This window comes from Miniopterus schreibersii (assembly GCF_964146895.1).
Source record: "Miniopterus schreibersii genome assembly, chromosome: 16".
NCBI classification, from domain to species: Eukaryota; Metazoa; Chordata; class Mammalia; order Chiroptera; family Miniopteridae; genus Miniopterus; species Miniopterus schreibersii.
The window spans coordinates 33,279,622-33,298,685 of NC_138116.1; the positions used below are offsets into that span (position 1 = coordinate 33,279,622).

Below are 19,064 nucleotides of genomic sequence, written 5' to 3' on the forward strand. Positions count from 1 at the left end.
GGGGACTGGACGCCAGAGCGTGAACCTGAGCAGCTGTGAAGGGACAGGCCAGGAAGCAGGGGCGCGTCTCCAGCAGAGCTGCACACAAGGCCCAGTGAGGTGCGGTGGGAGGTGCAGCGGGGAGCCTAGAACCTTTGATTCCTTTCAAACCTGAGGCCTTGAGATTCTAGAAATTCCCAAGTACAGTCTTCACAAGAAAGGCAGAAAGAGGGGAAGGAGAAAAAAGAGGCCCACACATAATTTTACTTTTTTATATAGAATTTGTACAATATATTTCTCTTCATTTGCATATTTTACCCACAACTTAACACCTTTTTACAGGCTGAACTCAGCTGATATAATCAAAATTCTTTCTTTCAACCAAATAGGAAAAATTCAAAATCGTAAACCCGTAAGAAAACAACTTAAAAACAATGATGAAAATAAGTCACGCCTCATTAGGAACAGTGTCTGTTTGTACATTATACATGATTTGGAGCAGAAATTTCTTTATAGATTAGGCACATGTTTCCACGACACTTTTATTCCTGCCAGTTTTATCTCATTCCAGGCAGTCCTGCCTCCTAAGGATCAAAGGGATATTGGTCTTGATGGAAATCTGTTCTTTCAGATACTGCTGGTACCTTGGGGACCAGGAGATGAGGGAATCACCAGCCTCAGGAAGGCCAGGAGAGCAGGGACTGGCTCGGCAGCGCCACCCAGTGGCTGGCGGCAGAGGCAGGGCGGGGTGCAGCCGGGAGAGAGCAGCAGTTGAGTGTGGAGGGGAAACTTAGGCTTGTTCTATGCAAACTGAAGTACAGGGAGACCAGAGGAGCAAGGGTGGTATACAGAGAACTATGAGGAATCCAGTGTTTATTTACAATTTACCTTCCTGATAGGAGCATGAGGAGCAAAGCTGGTGGCAGCTGCCATGAGGGGTGTGACACCTGCCTGGCCCTATCTGTCCCCGCTTCACTACAGGTCAGTCCGAGGTGTGGAGGGCTGTGGGTGGCACGGTGAGGTTAAGCAGTGAGTTGCACCGTCTCCATTTCCATCTTCCAGGCAGCTGCAGTGCGTCTGAGCCCGTGGTAGGGACCTCTTGGTCTCCGTGATTTCCCTCCTCACTACGAATCCTACTTGGGTCTGGGTGGTGTGGCATGTGGGTCCTCCTCTGGGGATACAGGCAGAGCAAAAGATGAGAAAGGGGTTTCTACCAAGCCAGCAGCACCTGTCTCATCACATCCCAACACCACGGGAGACCAGGCTGAGCCCGGGCTTAAAGATGCCAAGGCGATGAGCCTCGGGTCACCAAGTTTCAGGACCTGCCCCATTTGTTTCTGTCTCCTTTGAATTCTCCATTCCACAATGGCTCCACACATAGCTGGGGCTTGGCTGAGGACCTAATTCTAGGGCTGCAGAAGGTCGCTACACCTCGGCCTCCTGAGCCAGAAGGCAGCAGTGCTCTTGCAGTAAGACCCTCCTGGGACCTGCAGTCTCAGCCTTTCCAGTCCAGACACCTGCAGAGCCTGCAAAAAGCTTCAGGCCATGGCAGTCCTGACCTGCTCAACTTGGCCCTGGCTACAACGAGCCTTCTTCGGGTTTGGTCCTGCATGTGGGACGTGCTCAGGCCCAGACACCAGCCCTTAAATGGCAGCAGCCCCAGGCACTCTTCATGCCCACAAGTCCCACTGAGGCTTGTATACGGCCCACATGCCAACCCAGCTTCACGCTCCAGAGTGTGGCTTTGGAAAGAGTAATAATCAGCACTTCAGGGCAAGACTACAACCATAAAAAGAAAAATGGAAACAGCATTCACTGGAACTACTGTAGTTATTGCTGGACAAGTGACAGCCAAGTAACTGCACAGAGCCCCAGAGGCGGGCGTGATGTTACTGTGACCATGGAGCAGAACAAAAACCACTGGGTGTGTGTTTGCTTGTTTTACTTCTAAAGTAAGATCTCCTCTGATAACACTTCACGTCTTTTTATGTACAGAAACTAAAGAGATTCCTTAAGCTCTGCAACTTACACACACAAACCAGTTTGTCCCCCTGAATGGCTGTTCCACTGGTCATCCCCCTGAGGCCCTCTCAAGGGAGGCAGTGCAGTTCTGTTCTAAAAACGTGAGATGGAAACTGAAACATGTTAAAACAACAACTAAAAAAACTTGGATGTGCTGGGGGCCAGCGCATGAGTGGACACCCTTGGTGGCCTGCAGGCGGTCCCCAGGGCACTTGTTCTCATGAAGGATTTCTCTGGGATGCTGTGGCTAGGGAGCTGGCGTCACTCGGTCCCGTACAAAATGCTGGGGACCAGGTGGTGGCAGGCGGGCTCTCACCAGTTTCAGGTTGGATTACCCAATCTCAGAAAGCAAAAGCAAGAGAGGAACTCCCAGGCCCGGCAGTTCTGCAGACTGGTCTTCACTTGAGGGGCAAATGCAGGCAGTTCCGGCTCAACTGAGACAGACCCTTTCCAGAGAGGCTGCTTCCAGTTCTTTCTAGCTGCAGCTTCAGCAGGGACAGACCCTGGAGAAAGCTGGTCTCTGAACATCCTTCTCAAGGGTCTCCTGCAGCCCTTTCTGGGTGATTTTGCACTGCTTTGCTTATCCTCGCATGCTACGGTATGTGCAGGTGTCTAGCCTGCGTGGCATTCTGATTGGAGTGGAAGTGGGAGCTCAAGGAGAACCAGGCACTGACACCACAGGAATTTTCCTGAATGGGTTTAGATATCTGCTCTAAAATCCCCGCGGTCAGATTAGCTGGTTCCATGCATGCCATACCAGGAGCTAACACTCGGCATTCCAGAGGCAGGTTGCCTTGTTTGGGTAGTTGATGGCCAGGCTGATAGCAGCAATGTTCTGCAGAGCCTGTGGAGAGAGAAAGTAATCGCCAGTGTTAAGAACCATTCACTGCTCGGTTCATTAAGTGCTGGCTGAACAAGACCCCCAGTTGAGCAACTGAGGGGGGCAGGGGCGAGGAAGACATGAGCCAGATATGGTTCCCCCCAACTGGAGGACCACAGTCTAGATCAAGAGACAAAAGCTATCCAGACCACATGAGAATTCCAAACATAAGGTAGAAATCATCACTGCTCTGAGAAGGGCAGGGGCAACGCCAGGAGGCTCAGTGGACACAGAGGACACTGTCTGCAGGGGGGGTGGGTCTGGAAAAGTTCGTTAGGGAAAGGGGACAGTACAAAGGGTCAGAAGGGAACAAACAAGCAGCCAATGCTAGGGACCCAGGAAGCAATGTTGGGAAGGTGCTGGGAAGGTGGATGCTGCGGAGCCAGGCAGAGGCTGGTCTTCAAGCTGAGGGCAGCAGGAGGGGAGGACCGGCTGGGAGACACAGAGGTGGCAGGCAGGGGGAAGAGGCAGCACTGGTCGAGCCAAGTAGGTGGGCTGTGGGGAGGGTCAGAATGAGGGTGAGGAGACGGGACATAGGCACAGGCAAGAAGGAGCCCACAGGGATATGCAATGTTGAGCTCAGTGCCAAAATGGTAAAATCTCAAAATTTCACTTTGTGTCCTGCAACCAGAGGTGGTGGTGGCAGTGCTGGTAGGCACCTGTTAGCAGGGGAGGGGGCTTTACTCTGCCCACAGGTCTCAGGAGAATTCACACAAACTCTCCCATAGTCGATGGGGGGACCCTACTTCTAAGCAGGTATCTGACCCCTTCTTGCAGGAGGAATGGTTCATTGAGAAAACTTGGCAGGGACAGTGTGAGGCTCTGGCTGGAAGTCCCAGCTGGATGCCCACTCAAGTGTGACCCTGGGCAAATCTTTCCTTCTCTGAGCTTCAGTGCCCCCATCTGTCCACTGAGGGGGGTTGGGCCACATGCTCTATTAGGTTTAGGGAGTCCATGAGACTGAGGTCTGAAAATGGAGTCTGGGGCCTGCAGATTCCTGAGACCCTTTCAGGGGCTCTGCACAGTAAAAACTATTTTCACAATAATACTAAGACATTATTTTGCTTTTTTCATACTCTCACAAGTATACTGTGGAGTTTTCCAGAGACTAATGTGTGATAATATAACAAGTGAGTACAGAAGCGAACATGGGGCTCCAGCTGTCTTCTATTATGGCAGTCATTAAAGAGATTTGCAAAAATGCAACACAATTCCACTCTTCTGATTTACACCCAACATGTTACTCATGTTAACACAAAATGGGTTTGTTATTTTTAAAAATTAACTGATAATAAGTGTTTAAAATTTGTCTTAATTTCTAAATTTCAAATCTAATTTAATTTCCAGTGGTATATTTCAACATATATGATGCACATGAACAAAAGCTTTTTGGGACCCTTCACAATTTAAAAGTGGCTTCTGAGACCAAACAGCTGTCAGAAGAGGAGTTCTACTAAGGAAGAAAAGTTACATCCCAAAATATCTGAAATCTAATGCTATGGAAACTTCAGGGATCAGCCAAATTGTAAATTTAAGGCATTGGTTGTTTTGGCTTAAAAGACACAAATTCTTGTTAGTGTCTTCTGACCCCACAGTTTAGTATGAATGACACTGATAAATGGGGCTCGGCTGCTGTCTCAGACACAGAAGGAAGTGACTGAATTGGAACAGAGCTTCACGTAAGCCCTGAGTAGATTCTATACTCATGCCACAGGCGCCGAGGCTCTTTGTCCTCGCCACAGGGAGGGGACAGCCCACCAAAGGCAGGCAGACAGCCATGAGGGCCAGCTCCGAGGTGGGAGAGTACCTGTGCCGCACAGCGGAGAAGGTGGTCGTCGGTGGTTAAGGCCAGCAGGTAATCCTGCAGCAAGCCGAGCTCCTGTGGAGAGAGCATGGGCGCAGCTTTAACAGACCACCACCTAGGAGACACCCACCCACCACCACAGAAGCCTCGTGTGAGTGATCAGTGCTCACTCTGGCAGCACCCCCTCAATCAAGAACCATGGTAGGAACTTGACCAGGAGGAGCCAGGTGCCTGGTTCCAGGGGCTCTGCCCAGGGTGACGGCGTGGGGAACCTCCCTCCTCAGGTCAGTTTCCTCATGTATAAAAGGAAAGGATAAGCTCCAGAACTCTGAAAGGCCCTTTCATCTCTCATACTCAATAAGTCTATTGTCCCGAGAAGAGGAGGAAGAAAGAACCCATCTGTTTTATTTTCCAAAACTCACTGTTGTCAAGGGCTGATCCAAGGCAGTTTCCCTTGGCCTTAGGCCTGATAAAATACGCAATCTCGGTGTTGCTTGGGCTGGAGAGGTGAGGGCCTCAGACTGTAGGCCACTTCTGCCTCCGTGCAGGTCAGCTGAGACCCTGACCCTCCCTCCCTCCCACCAGGGCTTGGGATGGGGCTGTGATCTGAGTGCTACCCTCCTGCCCTGGGCAGCAGAGGGAGCAAAAGCACTGGGCTGCGCTGTGCCAGGGTAAGAGACAGGGCAGGGCGCTCACCTGGGCGCGGTTCTCGGTGACAAAGAAGAGCTCGGTGAGGGCACGATGCAGGGGGAGGAGGATGCCAGGCTGTGTCACGTCCTCAAACAGGCTGTACTCCATGTGGGTGAAGAGCTGCCACAGGGGCTTTAACAGCGAAAGGTCACAGAGGTCACTGTGGGAGGAAGTAGGGTGGGTTTACTGAGGGCCACAGCAGACAGATGGTAGGTGACAGGAACTGTAGCTCTGACTCTCCCTTCCCCCACATCTAGTAAAGTCACTATAAAATAGTCCCACTCCCTCTCCCCCTCTCCCTAAAAAAGATCCAAAAATATTCACCACCAGCAAGTAGGGAAAGAGGCAGAACCTAAACTTCAAAACAGGACTCTAAGGAAACAGGAGATCCTGAAGTACATTCATGTAAATCAACTGCACATGTTTAAAAATGGTTGTTATAATAGAGAACCTCCAATGACAGTGAAAAAAACCTCAAGTTAAATGCTAAGTGGAGCCTGGCTGGTGTGGCTCAGTTGGTTGCAGTGTCACCCTGTACACTGAAAGACTGAGGGATCAATTTCTGGTCAGTGCACATGCCTAGGTTGCGGGTTCAATCCCCATTCAGCGTGCGTGCAGGAGGTGGCAGATCCATGTTTCTCTCTCACATCAGTGCTTCCCTCTCTCCTCCCCCTTCCTCTCTCTCTAAAGTTAATAAAACATATCCTTGGGTAAAGATTAAAAAAAATTTTAGGTTTAGTGGAAAAAAATTTTAAAAATTTCAAAAACCTGCATATACAGGTAACTACATTAAAAACAACAGCAAATGAACATACCAGAAATGTTACTAGTAGTTGTCCCTGTCAGTTTTCTACAAGAGACACTGCTTTAAAAATCAGAAACAAAAAGAAACCCCAAAAAACTATTTAAAAGACAGTGTGAGCCATTGTGATGCTCTTAGGCTCATGAAACACAGAAATGGACTAATAAGGCCACTCAGGCCAGAAATCTTTCCATGTGAAGAGGACCCTTTGCAACACACCCCTGCTGAGAGGCCGCATTGATTTTTTTATTCAGAGGGAGGTTGTGCTTTAATTCCAGCTCAACATCCTTCAGAGGAGAATAACTATGAAATAATATTCTTGGGCTTATGACATGACTTTAAATATTTATAATCTTAAAGTTTGCTTTTTCCTCTGTAATGTAGGACTTTAAAAAGAATTCTGTAGAATTTGAGTGTAATTTTGGAGCCAATCATTTTCTTCCAGAGGAGTAAGTCTTCACAAAGTAAACCAATGGGAAAGTTTGGTTTGATGTAAAGACAGCTTTACAGGGAGTTTTCAGGGAAGCACTGAGTGTGTGAAGTAAAATGCACCTGCATGGCTCATGCCTGTGGCAGAACTATGGCACTTATACCTGCCCTCCTTCCCCTGGGGGCTGCCTTTCCTCTCTGCCCCATCCAGTCTCAGGCCCTGGGACTGAGGGGGTGCAGGAAGTCCCTAATGGATGGCCATCAAACTGCAGCCAGGAAGACACTGGGGATGTGACAAGTTTCATACACATCACTCAACCAGATAGTTCTCACTGGAAGCCACTCTCAAAAGAACCAAAATAAGTAAGCCCTATGGGCTAAGTGACCCCTGATGTTTGCATACGTGGAAACAGTGGTAATGGCAATCATGCCCAGCTTTCCCTCTCTCCCTCTCTTCTGCCAGCCTGTACGTAGAATGGCTACAGGTGCTGTCATTTTCTCTTCCCTGACTTGGAGTCCTTTATTTTTCAGATAGCAGCTCCATATTACATGAGAAGACAACCTTACTTCGAATATCATCACTTGACTCTGACTAGCATTCTGTGTGTCTGTGTGCCTTAAAAATGCCAAAAAGGGGGTACTGAACTGCCTAACAGGTAGGGGTCTGAGCAAGGAGGGTAGGGACAAAATGTATGAATGATATGTGTGCGCACAATCACTAAAACTCCCTCTGACACCCTGGCCACGTAGCTCAGTTGATTATAGAGTGTCATCCCAATATGCCAAGGTTGCAGGTTCAATCCCCAGTCAGAACACATACAAGAATCAATCAATGAATGCATAAGTTAGTGGAACAACAAACTGATGTTTCTCTCTCTCCTCCTCTCTAAGATAAAAAAATAATAATAATAATAAAATAAGTAAAACCTTCCCTCTGAGATGAGGAATAAGACAATTATGTCTTTAATCCCCACTTCTATTCAACACTCTACTGAATGTCCTGGCTACAGCAGAAAGGCCAAAAAAGTTTCTAAGGATTGAGTGGAAGAAATAAAACTCATTATTTATAGATAACATGACCATGTGCTGAATAATCTACATATACACTTGTAGAACTAACTAATAGAATAAAGTCACTAGATACAAGGGCAATACACAAAAATTAATTATATATCAGCAAAAACAAAAATAAAAATTTTAAATACCAACTACAATACCATCAAAAACAATAAACACCTAGGAATAAATCTAACAAAATGTTGTGCAAGTCCTCTATATAGAAAACTATAAAACATTACTAAGATCTAAACAGTAGAGGATTGTGGATTAGAGGATTCAATGGTCTAAAGACCTTGATTCCTCTCTAATTGGTCTAAATTGTCAATCAAAATTCTATCAGGTGAGAAGGGTGTGTGTGTATGCATGCATGTTGTCTATAGAAATAGACTAATCAGAAACAAGACAAGAATACCCACTCTTGCCAGCTCTATTCAACACAGTACTGGAAGTCCTAGCCTAAGCAATTAGGTAAGAAAATGATATAAAGGTATCAGAATTGAAAAGGAAGAAGTAAAACTGTCTCTGTTTGCAGATGACATGATATGACAGAAAACCCTAAAGACTCCACTAAAAAACTGTCAGAACTAATAAATTCAGTAGTTACAAGATACAAAATCAATAGAGAAAAATCAGTTGTTTCTATATACTAAGAATGAACTATCAGAAAGATAAATTAATAAAGCAATCCCACTTACAATAGGATCAAAAGAATAAAATACTTAGGAATAAATTTAACAAAGGAGATGAAAGATCTGTACACTGAAAACAATAAAACATTGGTGAAAGAAATTGAAGACACAAATAATGGAAAGATATTCTGTGTTCATGAGTTAAAAGACCCTGAATAACCACAGCAATCTTAAGAAAGAACAAGGCTAAAATAGTATCACGCTTCCTGATTTTAAACTATATTACAAAGCTATAGTAATTAAAACAGTATAGCATTGGCATAAAAGCAGACATACAGATCAATAGAACAAAATTGAGAGGCCAGAAATAAATCCATGCACATATGGTTAATTTTTTAGACACAGGTGCCAATATGCAATGAAGAAAGGACAGTCTCTTCCATCAGTGGTACTGGGAAAACTAGATACCCACATATAAAAGAATGAAACTGGACCCCTATCTTATACCATACATAAAAATCAACTCAAAATGGATTGAAGACTTGAATGTAAGACCTGAAACTGTAAAACTCCTGGAAGAAAACATAGTGGTAAGCTTCTTGACATTGATCTTGTCAATGATTTTTGGATTTGACACCCAAAGCAAAAATAAACAAGTGGGACTACATCAAATTAAAAACTTATGCACAGCCATGGCCAGTGTGGCTCAGTTGGTTGGAGTGTCATCCCATGCATCAGAAGGTCATGGGTTTGATTCCTGGTCCGGGCACATACCTAGGTTGTGGGTTCAATCCCCGGTTGGGGCATGTGTGGGAGGCAGCCAATCAATGTATCTCTCTCTCTCTCCCTTCCTCCCTCTCTAAGATCAATTTGTTAAAAATTTCAAAAAATATTAAAAAAAAAAAAAAAAAGCTTATGCATAGCAAAAGAAATCATCAATGAAATGAAAAGGGAACCTACTGAATGGGAGAAAATATCTGCAAACCACATTTCTGATAAGGGATTAATATTCAAAATATATAAGAAACTCATACAACTCAATAATAAAAAAAATAATCCAATTTAAAAATGGGCAAAGTATCGTGATGGCAGCAGTTCTTTGTTGCCAGAATGTCCTCTTTTGAGACAGCTGCCTAATAAAAGCTGATTCTAAATTAGCAAAATAAACCTTTTCTACTTGTTTGTAGTCTTTTGAGGCTTTTACTACAAAGATTCTAAGTAAAATAATGAGTTGAGCACTTCTTACATTCTAATTATAGGCTCGTTTCCTATTATATTTTAAATAGATCCCACAGTTGTTAACTTATAAATGCCTTACATGTGAACTAGGGAGTCTGGGTGTGCATCACTGGAATGTTTTATATTAAGAAAACGCATGACTCCTGCTGCCTCTATGCCTGACAACCCTCTGATGCAATATATAGATCTAGTGATACTTTTTGTTGGGTCTCAGCTCAGAGGATCTGCTAGTAAACGGGTGAATTGACTGACTGCTCTAGGAATTGGAAAGGTGAATGGGAAAGAAATCTGTGGCTAGCATTTGTGAGACAGTAAAAGCTCTGTGAAGAAAAAAAAAATGGGTAGAGGATCTGATTGACATTTTCCCAAAGAAGACATACAAATGGCAAACAGGTACATGAAAAGGTGCTCAATATCACTAATAATCAGGGAGATGCAAATCATAACCACAATGGTCATTGTGGTCATTATGAAAAAAAAAAGAGATAACAAATGCTGGCAAGGATGTGGAGAAGCATGGACCCTGGTACACTGTGAAATGAGAGGTGTTAACCTGATGGTAGGAATCCTTTCACAATGTATACATAGTATATCAATCATCACTTTCTATACTTTAAACACATTACAATTTTATTTGCCAGTTATACCTCAATAAATCTGGGGGGAAATTAACTAATTCTAAAATGTACATGCACATGCAATGTTAAAAATAGCCAGAACAGTCCTGAAGAAAAGGGACGTACACTGCTAGGTATGTAAATCTGCTATAAAGCTACAGATTTAGGACAGTGTGGTGCTGGCCCAGGGAAAATCAGAATGACCAATGGAACAGAAGAGATCAACGCAGATCCACGCACATATGGATGCCTACTCTGTGACAAAGATGGCCCTGGAGTGTGGTGAGGGAAAGGTGGTCCTTACAGTCAAGGTAGAGACCCATGTGAGAAAAAACTGATCTTGGTCCCTACACTTCATATCATTCACTAAAATTCATTCCACGTTGACTGTAGATCTAAATGTGAAAGAAAAATGAAGCTTCTAAAAGATAACATAGGAAATATCTTCATGATTCCAATGTCATGTAAGGCAACATGTCCTAAACAACAACAAAAGCACCACCATTATGAAAATGATCAATAAACTGGAAGACATTAAACTTAGAAACTTCTTTTCATCAAAGACACCACTAAAAGAGCGAAAGGGCAAGCCACAGAGTGGGAGGAGATACTCGCAATACAAACACCCCGCAAGACTCACCTCCAGAAGGCAGCTTACCTGTGGCTGCAGCACATCACAATCCTCAGAAGTAGGTGAATGGCTTTTAATCGCTGATGACCAGTCTGGCGACAGGCCACGCCTACCAGCCATTCCCAAATTTTTGCTAAGGGGAGGTGCGGCACAACTCTTTCTTCTGACAACATTTGCTTCAGAATCTCAAATCCTGGCAATCCCCACAAAACACAGATATTTTAATAAATTCGATGAAACAACTGATCATTTAAATTTTGCCTGAAATTATGCCTTTTGTAAAAGCAACATACAGACATTTTCATTTCCCCTTTTCTGCAAAAATGCCCTGGCAAATTCTAAGAGAACAAACATCTTTTTTAGGTGGCTCTTCTCTCTGGCCATTCAGGTTCACAACCAACCAACCAACCAACTATATAGCATATTCAACAGTGACATGAGTGGGGTTTGTGAAACAAATCTGTGGAAGTCTTAGAGAAAAGTACCTGCTTTGATTTTAACAAAGATCAATGACATAACAGCACTCACACCCACAGAGTTTCCCCAGCAGGGAGATGGTGCAGATAGAAAGAGAAGAGCACACACCTGTTTGGAATCGCCCCAGGTGTCCAGCTGTCACAGTGAACTTGTAGCCCCACTCAGTGTTGCTCATGTCAGAGGTGAAGCGGTAATACAGAGTATCTCCTGCATCACACAAAAATCAAACAGGTCATAAAAGTGCATAACAGGGAATGGCAAGTGAGGGGTTTCTGATGAAATATAATAAACCCCATTTTAAATCTTCCAATGATTCCCCTTCTCAGGATTAACTTTAAAGACTTAATGCTAAGAGTGAATATAACCAAGTATTTATCGACTACCTGGAAGCTCAAAATCTTTCCACTTCTGTTGAGACCCACTGAAATTGTGTCGGTCTTGCTGAAAGTCACTACTGCTGGACATGGCTAATTCGTCACAGCCTTCCTCTGTATTGCACTGAGAATCAAATTTGATGGAGAGGTAGATTGCACCAGGAATGTGAACTTTATCCTAGGGAGGGGAAAACAAGAACACTGGTCATTGCTGGTCATTACCGAGGGCTGACCTCATGCCAAGCCCCGAGTTGAAACTGGAGTGTAAGAATGAGTGAGTCACAGCCCTGTGCCAGGAGCCATTAGCTGGGATGGGGAGCAAGCACAGGGGCTGCACACACAGCAGGGATGACACTTGTGCAGACCAGGGTGCAGCAGGTAGGCTTCACTTGGAGAAGGAGGGGAGGGCAGAAAGAGTCTCAGTGAAGGGCTGTCTGGGTTGTTGTGAAGAATGAAGAGGACAGGAGGGGACTGTCAGGAAGGAACTAATGGCAGGAGGCAAGGTGAGAGGCAGATGTGACCATATGGGGGTACATTTCAGGCAAACAGTTCTGGAAAGTCGTATGCATTCAGGGAACAGCAAGGAGCTTGCTGTGTCTTGGGTAAAGGGTGAACTCTGTGAGTACATATGCTTGGGAGGTGAGGACAGGAGTGATATGTGATCCTGGATCGTACCTCAAAGTTGGTGTTGTTATTATATGGGTGTTTCGACTCTCTCACTTGCACCTCCATTCCTGGCTCCTCCATGAACTGGCAGGCAGCCAGAGCCATGGTCCCCAGCATGTTCTCTCGGCAGCCTTGGAGCACCTTCTGCAGGATCTGGTGGGACATAAGGCAGGGAATGTCAAGGCCTTCCAGTGGCAGGGCCATGGATCTGCCCCATGAGGAAGAAGGGAGTCTACTTCAACCCAAGGCCCATCTACAGGGGTTAGCATCATCCTGGACCCTCACCCCAGGCCCTCAAGCCACCCCACCAGCCTACTCTCACTGGAAGGGGCAGGCCCTTGTTTTAAATCAGGACACTGTAGTACTTTCAGAGCAGCACTATTTGAAAGAGATCTGAAAGAACCAATGGAACCAATCAGAGACGGTCCTGGCTCCTGAAGAGTCCTGAGCTTAGCAGAGGGAGTGACATGCAGATAAACAATTACAGCACAATGGGATAAATGCCCAGAGTGAGGTGCAGAATTAGCAGCTCCATAGGGCAACAATGGTGGAAGGACATACTCAAGACAGGGACTGGCAGAAACAAAATGCCTCCCTTTCATCACTTCCAAATGAGAAATACGGCTACAGCAAACATGCCAGCAACTTCAAGGCTGTGAGGCTGGGAAAGGATCTAGGGGACTTAGAAATGGGTGGTATTCTGAGATAGGCAAATTAGGATTACAGAATAAATTCACTTCCTGACAAATCCTCAAGTACTGTGCATGTATGTGTATGAGGCGGTGAGGGTGGCAAGGGGACAGGACAGGGATGAAGGAGGTAGCAAGTGTGACTCAAGATTTTTGTACTTGGAAACTGGGAAGGTGGTGTTAAAACTATCTAGTTCAGCGGCAGACAGTGCCTGGGGCTGCTGAGTTCTAGACCATTTTCTGATATACGGATCCTTCAGTTCTACCCAACAGGAGGTGGAAGAAATGCTTTTAGACCTGTGAAGGATTGCTAACCCAGCACTACTTGAAGCCCTGGCTAGTGTGGCTCAGTTGGTTGGAGCACTGTCCTGTACACCAAAAGGTAGTGGGTTCAATTCCTGGTCAGGGCACATACCCAGGTTTCGAGTTCGATCCCTGGTCGGGGCACATGAGGGAGGCAACTGATCAGCGTTTCTTTCTCACATTGATGTTTCTCTCTCTCCCCTCTCCATTCCTCCCTTTCTCCCTCCCTGTCTTCCCCTTTTTCTCTCTAAAATAAAAAAAAGACCAAGTTGATTTGATTTAAAAAGAAAACAAAAAATGGCCTCCACCTGTCAAAACTGAACCTTAAAATTAGAGCACTGGACTTAAGAGGATGCACAGACAGACCCTGGTGAGCCCCAATGTCTGCCACCCAGAAGCTGGAAGCCTTGGAGAAGCCTCCCAGCTTGATTTCCTCACCTCTGGGTCACAATGTAACACAGGTATAGGTGCTGGAAGAGTGTCTGACCTGGGGTAGACATTCTAGAAATGATGGTTGAAAAGAGAAGACACAAACCGTCCTGGAAGGCTTCCTGTATTACGGGAACAAGCTATCAGAGTTGTAATTAACTCAGCCCCCTGGGTTCGTACTAAGTGAGATGCTACAGGACACGAGACAGCCTAACAAAGAAAGTCAGACTTGTAAGTGTGAATACAAAAAGGGAAAACAGCAAAAACAAGTTTTATGGGGTAATTTTTCCAAACACTCTGAGCACCAAGTCTGTTTTAGGCTGTGCGCTCAGCTCCAGGCTGGTACTTGGGAGAGTTCAACAATGACCCTACCCTGCCTGTGTTGCATTCACACCTGGCCGGGAGTCCTACAGCCACACAGGTAAGCTCACCCCAAGAAGGCACTTGCTAGAGGAAGACTGTTGAAATGCTTAGGGTGGTGTTGGGGTGGGGAGAGGAGAGGAGGAGCGAGTGGGGTGAGGGCCCCGCTTGGCCTGCTTAATTACCTTCTCCCACCGGTGCTTTTCTTCCAGCTGCATGAACATATCAAAAATGTAGGTCATGTGGGCAGGGCCACGTAGCTCTAGGATGTCCTCGCTCACTGGCACGTGCGTAGGCCACTCAGCAAGCAAGGATGCGAGCACATGGCGGGCATACAGGATTGCTGTGGCCTCATTCACACGGAAAAGGTAGTCCCGGACTGCCCTCTTGCTCTTGCAGTTCAGCTCCTTGTGCAGGAGGGCAGCACTCTTGGTGCGCCGCTGCTTGGCGTAGCTCTGCTGCAGTTCACTCTCAGTGCTGGAGATCAGCTTCTGGGTCACAGGATTTGACTCAGCAGTGGCCTTGTCGCAGCGTGTGGGCCGGGACTGCAAACCCAAAGACCACCATTAGAGGGCTGCCCTTCTCACAAGCGGGGGTGGGTGGCAGTCAGGGACAGACATTTGTTTCCAAGGTGGAGGCGACATACCAAGCACGGTAAGATAATCATGTCTGTATCCACAGCTTTGGCACTCTGCTCCTCTAGTCTCAGACTCCTACTGGGCTGCCACTTCTGAGCCAGGGCCCGTATCCTTTCATCCGTGGTAAGCTCATCACCATCAAACCTGAAGAGAAGGAGCACAAAATTGGGTACATAAGTTATACATAGCAAGGCAAGAGTTTACCTTGCAGTGAAACATGTCGGAAATGCTTATCAGAGGTATTTAACTCTTACTTTGCAATTACGTTATTACTTTCCATATTTTGCAAACTGGATTCACGGTGTTCATTTATTCATACACACAGATGTGCATGTATGCCTTGTGGCAGAGAATGCAAATTGTCCTTCAGGATATCCTCCCTTTCTTTTAGAACAAAGTTCCCTGAAGTTTTAGCAAGATAGAGAATCATCCAGCTAGAGACATGGTTCCCAGCACTCCCTGCAGCTAGATGGAGCCATGCAACTAGGTTCTTACCAATGGGAGGCCAGCGCGGTAAAGTGTGCCACTTCTGAAGCCCACCCTCAGACCACTGCACTAAGGATGTGCTCCTTTCTCTAGCCCCCCTTTCCTCTTGGCTGGAACAGAGAGGTGGGGGTAGGGGGGTGAGGCAGCCTGTACTACACAGCTGAGAACAAAGTGGGGTCAGTTTGTGGAGCAGAGCTGCCCACTCAGCCCGGACTGCTGCCTACCTCTAGATGGTTCTGTGACAGGAAAAACAAGTCCTATCTTCCTTGACCTATAATATTTCTGGGTTTCTCAGTTACAGCACCTTAGGCTATGCCCTTTCTGATGCAACCCTGCTTTATCTCACAAAGGATTTGAGGCAATATGTAAGAAATACATATGGGAAATAGAAATTAAAAAAGCACATTAAGTTGGAATTGGATATAAATTAGGATAGAAAGTTAAAACTAGGACATGGAACAGAGGAGGGGATTAGTTGCACAGGCAAAATTCTACAAAACTTTAAAAGCTGGGCCCAAGAACTAGCTCTGAACTTCCTGTCAAAGAAAAAGGGAATGTTGTTAAGTGTATAATAATTCTTGAAGACATGAATATAATATGCAGTGGTGAAGAAATAAACAAACAAAACAACACTTTTCACCAGAAGGTCCTGCTCTGCACTGTCTGCTCTCTGGGATGACATATGAGAGAGCCTTGGTGTTTGTCTCCATTTCTGCATCCATGGTGAGTTTACTCTAAGACGCAGACTGCAAATGAAATTTTTCCAGAGGAACATACAACACAACTCAAGATGATCCCTGCAGTGCAGTACAGCCAGTTTTCATGTCACTTTATGAAGCACTAAAAACCAATTTCACACCTGCTTCTTGGTTTATCAGTAGCTTTTCTCCAGATCTCATTGGCAGGAGGTTAGTGTAGTCCTGCCCTCACGTGTTCTCACACTCACCATACTCAGCTGCATCTAGCCGTCCCTTACCTCTTCTGGACCTCCAGGAAGAACGAATCGGTCCTTTTCATCTGCAGTTCATATATGGCCCGGAGAATGTGTAGAGGGGCATTGAGGGCATCGTGAGCCATCTGAAGCAGGAGAGAGACAATTTAATGTGCTTTAAACACATTACTGATCATCTAAACTCAAAAGTGATAAAGCAATTATTTTCTTAAGTTACCACATGTTATAATTTAAGAACATCATATGGGTATTTAAAGTACATAAAATTATAAGCCCTAAAACATGGATTTGTAAAATGTGCATTCCTACTATAAAGGAGAATATAAAACACAGAAACACCAAAAGAAATATTATGTCGACAATGCAATGCTAATAGGCAATAATTATCCACCACACCGTACTCATTGCTGCCTTCTCTGTTGCTGCCTCACACTCAAGTCTGACAACTAGCACATAAATCTAAGTATACTGAACTTTCTTTTGATTTTCAAAAAACTGCACTTGTTATTCTGACATCCATCCCATTCTCTGTTTACTCTTCGTACAGTCAGGCCCTTTGAGTTCAAGCCCTCACCCATTTTCACATCATTCTGAGGAAGGGTGGCTCGTCCAGGGAAAGCATGTCTGAGAAACTGAGGGGGAACTATCATTTGGGGGTTTATGGATGGGCTTGGAAATTACATGCAAAATTTTACATGTATATTTGAATGTGTATTTTATAGGAGAAATGATCTACAGCTTTTGGGTCCAAGAACCAAAAATGTTAGGAAGTACTGTTGTAAGGGCCTTTCCATTCTTTGGATCAGTCCTGCACAGTACAGATTGAGGCTTCAGGTTGAGCTTCAGGTTGTGGAGGCTAAAGCATAGTCAAGCCAAAGAGAATCCATTCCTTACAGTCCTTTCTCAGTCCACACTATGACCCAAGAACGTACCAGGAAACATATTCTGGTGGGCTCATCCAGGCTTTCCAGAGGGTCTAGCTTTTTCTGCTCCGGCTCACTTGGGCTGCTGACTGACCGTTCCATCTCCTCCTCTTGGTCCCCTCGCTCATCTAGCTCCAAGTCTCCATGCTCGGCCAAAATGTTGATCTCCTTTTTTGAGGAGTACAGCATGATGGACAAAATCTACACAGAAAGAAAATCAGGGCAGGAAAGTGAGTGTTTGGTGGGTTAGATTACCCAGATCCTTAACCCTCAGGGGGTAGAAAATATTTGACCTTTTTCAAAAGATGTCAGAATTCACAAAAAGAATGTATAATTAGTAAAGAAACATGAAAACATGTTCAATTGTACTTGTAATCAAAGAAATGCTAACTAAAACCATGAAGGAACTTTATGTCTACTAACTTTGCCACTGACAATGTAAAATGATACGCTTTTAAAATGCATTTTGGTGACTTGAGATCATAAGATGGCCATTTTTCTAAGTTGCCAGCTTTCATAACCACCATTTTTAATGTTTGCATATGATATGTAAAGGTGGATTATTATTTACATAAAGAGCTATAAAAATGTTTGTCTCTAACCCAGGGACTCATCTTTGAGGAATAATGTAAAACATGTAAAAAGTTATATTCATGGTGTGGTCAACGAAACACTGATAACGGCAAAAACCTGAAATCCACCTGAGTGGGTTTCATTGAGTCTGCAGGAGGCGAACTCTCAGGCTGTGGTGGCTAAAACAGTTCAGGACGAGGAGAATCCACTGATCTCAATTTATTTGAATACCATGCTCCCTGTGTAATCTAAATCAATCTATCAATGTATCTATCTATTACCAACACAGAGGGAAAAATAAGGAACTACACAAAATACTATTGGTAGCTGTGTTTGGGGAGTAAAACAATTTTTTCTTTCTATTTTTCAAATTTTCTGCAATGTGGTTCTATTATGTGAATAACAAAAAAAAATTAATTAAAAATATTTCCTCAAGAGCTCAAATGCTCTTCAGGTTATCCATTAATATGTTCCAGCACAGTGGCAACTGCCACCTGTTTCTTCAAGTTCAGGCCTCTGTGGACTGAGCAAGGCCAGCTGACCACCTCTCACACAGCAGCAGCCTTTCCTGGACCTCAAGCTGACACTTGGTACAGAAACTCCACAGGGAACCATAATAATTGTATTAAAAACAATCTAAGGCCTGTAATAAAATGAGAATTATCAACTAACATCCTACAAAAAATAAACAAAAGTCAGGACAAATTTAGAAACTCATCTTAGCTCAAAGGAACTTTAAACGGAAATAATAATTAAGGGAACACTTTATTATCATGACATAATGTTTCCATATAAAATACTTCTCTTCCAATGTTCTTTGAACAAACATCAAATTCATTTTCCCTGACAGGGGAGGACAGGTTCCATATCCCTATTTCCAAAAGAAAAGACAAATACAAGACACAGTTTTAACAACTGCACAGAGTGAGAGTGCACAGGGAAGAACCAGCTACAACTAACTGGTGATTCTAACTCCCAGGCCAGTAAATGTGCACAGTTAGCAGTAGGAGGAGCCACCTTCATCCCTTACTTCCAGGTCCCGGAGGAGCCACGTTTTACTGAAGCCGGTCCCTTTGCTGCACCTTTTCACCAGCAGCTTCAGCAAATCAGTCTGAAGGAAGGTAGCATGGGTCTCTTCAAAATCATGAGCCTGCCAAACAGAAAAAGAATGATTTGCAATTGTCTCAGAATGGAGAAGCTAAGGGTCACTAAAGAGAAGCAAGCCTCCTTCAGAGCCCAGTCTCAGTGGCCCACATTCATCCTTAGGTGAAGAGTCAGCAGGAAGGATAAAACTCTGAACCTTAGTCATAACCTATGTCTGTTCACTCACTCTCCAGTCCATTCACTCAACAAATATTCTGAAGCCTCATACACTCTATGTGCTAAGTCCTATGCTAAGAGCAGAGGTTTTAT

General features: G+C 44.7%; 1 protein-coding gene across 4 annotated transcripts in view; it reads right to left on the reverse strand.

Annotated features, from left to right (window-relative positions):
- Positions 1-237: 237 nt before the first annotated feature.
- ZZEF1 (zinc finger ZZ-type and EF-hand domain containing 1) overlaps positions 238-19,064 on the reverse strand; it is a 100,167-nt gene continuing 81,340 nt past the window's right edge. For all 4 annotated transcript variants that reach the window (XM_081161125.1, XM_081161124.1, XM_081161122.1 and 1 more), the window contains exons 44-56: positions 18,682-18,801; positions 17,088-17,279; positions 16,180-16,280; positions 14,726-14,861; positions 14,265-14,624; positions 12,308-12,451; positions 11,642-11,810; positions 11,367-11,465; positions 10,809-10,974; positions 5,382-5,535; positions 4,689-4,760; positions 2,759-2,845; positions 238-1,150 (exon numbers count right to left, since the gene is read on the reverse strand). In XM_081161125.1, the coding sequence (XP_081017251.1) occupies positions 2,765-2,845; positions 4,689-4,760; positions 5,382-5,535; positions 10,809-10,974; positions 11,367-11,465; positions 11,642-11,810; positions 12,308-12,451; positions 14,265-14,624; positions 14,726-14,861; positions 16,180-16,280; positions 17,088-17,279; positions 18,682-18,801 (1,794 nt within the window). In that variant the 3' untranslated portion in view covers positions 238-1,150; positions 2,759-2,764. The remainder of the gene's footprint in view (positions 1,151-2,758; positions 2,846-4,688; positions 4,761-5,381; positions 5,536-10,808; positions 10,975-11,366; positions 11,466-11,641; positions 11,811-12,307; positions 12,452-14,264; positions 14,625-14,725; positions 14,862-16,179; positions 16,281-17,087; positions 17,280-18,681; positions 18,802-19,064) is intronic.